Source organism: Seriola lalandi, unplaced genomic scaffold, assembly GCF_002814215.2.
Source record: "Seriola lalandi dorsalis isolate HSWRI2012SDOR001 ecotype SW California unplaced genomic scaffold, Sedor1 jcf7180002054885, whole genome shotgun sequence".
Classification (NCBI taxonomy): Eukaryota; Metazoa; Chordata; class Actinopteri; order Carangiformes; family Carangidae; genus Seriola; species Seriola lalandi.
This window is the reverse complement of record NW_019525437.1, coordinates 3750369-3755339: the sequence shown is the minus strand read 5'-3', so window position 1 is coordinate 3755339 and position 4971 is coordinate 3750369. Positions and strand designations below refer to the sequence as shown.

Here is a 4971-nt window from a genome sequence, read left to right as displayed (position 1 = left end):
GACAACCGCACATTAAAACCAGGGCCCTTATCCAGATGTGGCCACATGATGACACCTCTGTACTTAACAGATACACATAAACTGTTTTAATTATGCCGCATGAAATTTAGCATTTTTGACAAAAACTAACTCAAGGTCCGATTACTTGCAGAGTTTTCAGCCATTTCCGGTGGCTCTCAGTGGATGGAGTGTGTTGATTGGAGGTTGCTTTCCTCACAACAGCCTCTTTAAATAGCTGATGTCAGCAGATCCATCTCCACGACAGCTGAGCGAACTCTGAACTGTGTGATATAGTTGAAAGCCTGACAAAAACTGGTAAGTGGACCTTGAGTTTTGTCAAACCACTACATCTGAGTTCATGGTTTTCCACTCAGATTGAATGCTTCACACACGCATCCTCAGAGGAACATGCTAACAGAGGGGCACGGCACTAATTGAGCCCAGTCACTGGACATGATGAACATAAACTGACTGACTGAAACAACATCACTCACGTCAATCACACACACAGTCTCGTTCCATTTCTACTGCATTATTTTCACAGACAAATCTGACAGATAACGCCGTTTTAAAAAAGGAGCCGTCATCAGGCCTTCCATTAACGTGACTGGAAAAACAGACACACACTTCGAGTCCATGTGCTCTTGATTAACCTACTTACCCTCCAAATACTGTCGCCTTCACACACCCTCACGCACACACCCACACACACACAAAGCTCAGGGTACAACCAGATCTTCAATCACACCTGTCATGTATATGCAAGGTGGTAATTAGGTGATAAAATTTAAACATGTAGCCTACAGTAGGTAGACAAACCGCTCGGGATGCCAAACACAGACTCATATCTCAGCACTATCAGGAACAGACTGGTAGGCTGTAGTGACCTTAGCTTATATCCCATGGTATCATTATGAAATGCCTTTATTCCTACAGGGGCCTTTCATGTGGTTTTTAGTTCAGCATCATTCCCAAAATTTATTACAGGATCACTATAAATCTTCTCATAAGCACTGAGGTTTACATGTAAGAGGGTGAGACAGGAACACTCAGAACGCAGAAGTCCGAGCAGTGAGAGGAGGGAGGAGGAGGAGGAGGAGGAGGAGGAGGAGGGGGAGTGCCAGAGAAGACAGTTTAATGATTATTACTGGCTCGGGGCCAAGCTCATAACTCATGTTAACTCTCCAGTGTCTCTCTGCATCTTCTTCATGCTGAAAGGTGTTGACAGGAGGAGAGTCAGCGGGACAAACAGATATTTGGTTTACAGGTGTCAGGGGCATCAGTTTACTTAGAAAATGTGAGCGTAGCTACAACGTTTCTGGCTTGAAACACACTTGTCATTGAGCAGGCGATGAGTAATTAAAGGAAGCTGCCAGCAGGGTGAAGTCTTATCTTCATTTTAGTGTATTTATTGGTTTTATTGTTTTTAAATTTGTCCATAAGAAGAAGCCTTCTAAAATATTTTATTTCACTTCTTCCAATTGTTTCAAATGAACTTTTGTGAGATGATTAAGTGGCAACTCATAGCTGCAGCTAACATGTAACATTCCTAATGCCACCCACGCACAGTGTTATATCAGTAGAGGTCGCGAATGCTACGTCCTACAAGCCTCACTCAGTCAGAATATTTAACACTTTAAAGTCACAATGTGTAGAATTCATATGTGGTCAAATGAGTTTTTCTTATTTACTCTATAGCATTAACTTTTGTTTCAAGTAAAAAAAATAATAATAATGCAGTGAAAAGGAGGACCAGCACCAAGAATCCACCTTAGGACCACAAAACGTCTTGATCCGGGCCTGCCTCAGTTTGACATTTGGACTGACCTGAGTTCACTGTGACCCTGGTGTACAAAAATATATGCTACAGTTTCCTCATATGAAAGATTCAGACTGTGAGAACTAGACCAGGCAAAATAAAAAATCTGTGAAACTGAATCCAACTGACTCACTTTAAACCCAAATAATAGCTTTTGTTATTGGGGATTCTCCTTCTACATTCAAAAGTGAAATTTGCAAATGTTTTGAGAGACAGGGAAACAGCCTCCATCTCCACTCATTTGCATCACTGCTGAGTGAAATTCCTGTTTTCTACCCAGGCTTCTGTCACTGCAGGTGCACTGGTCCTCTCCTCTGAACTTCACATGACCTCTCGGGCAATCTTTGTCTTGTTATTTCTTTTCTTCTTTTTTTATTCCCTCAGCCGTCTTGCTTAACCTGAGAGCTTGCATATCATTCATTGTGCGTGGAACTCTTCCAAGCCCATCTCTTTTATTACAGCTTTGTGCGCCCGCCTTACTTCCCCGTTCCACCGGAGCGCCGGTGGAGGGAGAGACAGGTTGAAATGAAAAGCAGTAACACCGTTGTCCGTTTGTCTGTCTGTTCTGATGTCACCCTTTCTCCCTGTTTACGTCTAATTTACACAGGAACGCGTTGAGAAAGCGCATTTTTACGCCCTTTGTTGTGCGTAAAAATGTGCCATTTCCCCCAACGGAAAAACCTAAAATCTAATTGACTCTATCACCTTTAGAGGACCGCAGACTTTAAAACAGAAGTAGGAATACCGATCACATTGTTTTTGAATTGTTTTCATCCCGTTCAATAAACCTGGAATCCAGAAAATGGAAACTAATATCAAACTTTTTGTTGATAAATCTTAGAGAATTTTTTTTAAATGTAGATAGATAGATAGATAGATAGATAGATAGATAGATAGATAGATAGATAGATAGTTCAGAGGAATTATTTTTTTATAGTTGTCCTCTCTCGCCTTACTGTTTTTTCAGCGTCCAATTGTAAACATATAAATCACTCATTCGCTTCAATAGATTTGGGCTGAAACTCCGCCTGTGGGCCGTCCCTTGCCGAGGCATTATATTATAGCAAGACAAGCCTGTCTCCGGAGACAGATCTGTATTCAGCTGCTCAGACTGAGGCTCAGGGTGCCTCCAGCGCTCCACACGAGCCTTTACAACACAAACACTCAGAGACTTCTCTGCTGTCAGGACTGCTACACCTGCTCTGCTGCTCAGCTGAGACAAGACTCCAACTGAGGAGACACCTAAGGGAGAAGATCATCCTTCTTAACTGAGAAACATGAAACTTGAAGTTTTCTCTGCGCACCACTTCGTGCAGAAGCCGCTGGAGTTGTGTATGGACGCAGAGGGGGGAGTCCCGTCTCCCCTGTCCGGAGACGAGCTGGGGTCGGACGGGGACTGCGTGGCCAACAGCCCGGCACCTGTCACCCAGGGCGGCGACGGCAGCAAGGGGAAGCCGTACACCCGCAGACCCAAGCCTCCTTACTCCTACATCGCCCTCATCGCCATGGCCATCCGGGAGTCCAGCAGCGGCCGCCTCACTCTGGCAGAGATCAACGACTACCTGATGAAGAAGTTCCCGTTTTTCCGCGGCAGCTACACCGGCTGGAGGAACTCGGTGCGCCACAACCTGTCACTCAACGACTGCTTCCTCAAAGTGCTGCGGGACCCCTCCAGGCCGTGGGGCAAGGACAACTACTGGATGCTCAACCCGCACAGCGAGTACACCTTCGCTGACGGGGTGTTCCGCCGCAGGAGGAAGCGCATCGCCAAGAGGTCCCCCAAGGAGCAGGAGAGCCCGGACATCCTCAGCGAGGACACCCGCCTCCCCGCCCCGGAGGAGAGGGTGGGAGCCAAGTTCTCCAGCTCCTTCGCCATAGACAGCATCCTCAGCACGCCTTTCAAGCGGAGAGAGGACAGCCACGCTGATGCAGACACTCACGCCCCCCGGCTCTACTGGCCCCCAGGGGCCCATGTGCTGCCGTACCCTCTGAACTATCCGGCACAACACATGTACCTGTCAGACGCGGCGTACAGCAGCGGCAGCAGCGGCGGCGGGACAGAGCCCATCAGCAGGGACGCTCTCACATACCTCCAGCAGACAGCACCGGCCATGACCGGACCCGAGGCCGCTTTCAAGATGCCCAGCAAGGCGCGAGGTTTCCACATAGACTCCCTGCTGTCATGAACCTCCCGGGCTGACGTCAGACCTGTAATGTTTTGACCCATGACGTGCACTTTTATGGGCGCTCTTAGCTTTCAGTGCTTTAGCTGTTTAACTGTGGGACTCTGTTTGTCTCATCATGACTACTGTAAGTCATTAAAACAAACAAACATGGCGGGTTGTTAATATTGATCTAACTGTGTGGTGACTGAGTTTGCTGTCATCGCAGGACATTCCACTTTGCGTGTGTGTGTGTGTGTGTGTGTGTGTGTGTGTGTGTGTGTGTGTGTGTGTGTGTGTGTGTGTGTGTTACAGGTGTTTAGAGAGTGTTTGTATTCTGTATTCATGGTTCATTGGTCATTTCTACTGTGTGCGCCATGTTGAAACATAAAACTAGTCATCTATTTATATTTTCATGTTTTGTAAGACCTGCTGTATAAAATATTGTTGTAAATATATATATATGAAAAAATATTGACTGAGCTGCGGTGAAAAATCTCGCGGCTGCACTAGAAACGCATGGAGAAATGTTCTGTTTTCATGCATGTCTGGTATTTTTTATGAATAAAAAAAAATTGTGGGACCCCGGTGTTCAATGAGTAATTCATTGCAGACATAAAGGGAAGGTGGTGTTTGTTAGATGAGAGGCAGGTGTAGAGATGCGTGGTGGTGGTGGTGGTGGTGGTGGTGGTGGTGAGGGTGTGTGTGTGTGTGTGTGTGTGTGTGTGTGTGTGGGGTGGGGGTGAATAGGCCTTACACCTGTTCAACAGCAGACACTCAACAAAGGCAGATTTTACTGTAGACAGGAAGAAAGAAGAGAAACGTTTGACCCATAATCTTAAAAACGAAATCATAAAAATTAGAGTAAAAATAATTTGATGAAACTACCTTACTGAACCTGATATGAAAATATATGAATATTGTAGTTTCTTATTAAAATGGTAAAAACAAAGTCAGTTTGACTGACAGTAAAATAACATTAAAGAATAA

General features: G+C 45.5%; 1 protein-coding gene across 1 annotated transcript; it reads left to right on the top strand.

Moving 5' to 3' along the window:
* The first annotated feature begins 2907 nt into the window (after positions 1-2907).
* foxq1b (forkhead box Q1b) lies at positions 2908-4564 on the top strand. The gene has a single exon (XM_023428782.2). It carries the CDS (start codon positions 3097-3099, stop codon positions 4003-4005), a length of 909 nt encoding a protein of 302 aa, XP_023284550.1. The 5' UTR covers positions 2908-3096; the 3' UTR covers positions 4006-4564.
* The last annotated feature ends 407 nt before the right edge of the window (positions 4565-4971 follow it).

Excerpts from the sequence above, each read along its gene's own strand:
- foxq1b (XM_023428782.2), top strand. The coding sequence starts at position 3,097 with ATGAAACTTGAAGTTTTCTCTGCGCACCACTTCGTGCAGAAGCCGCTG.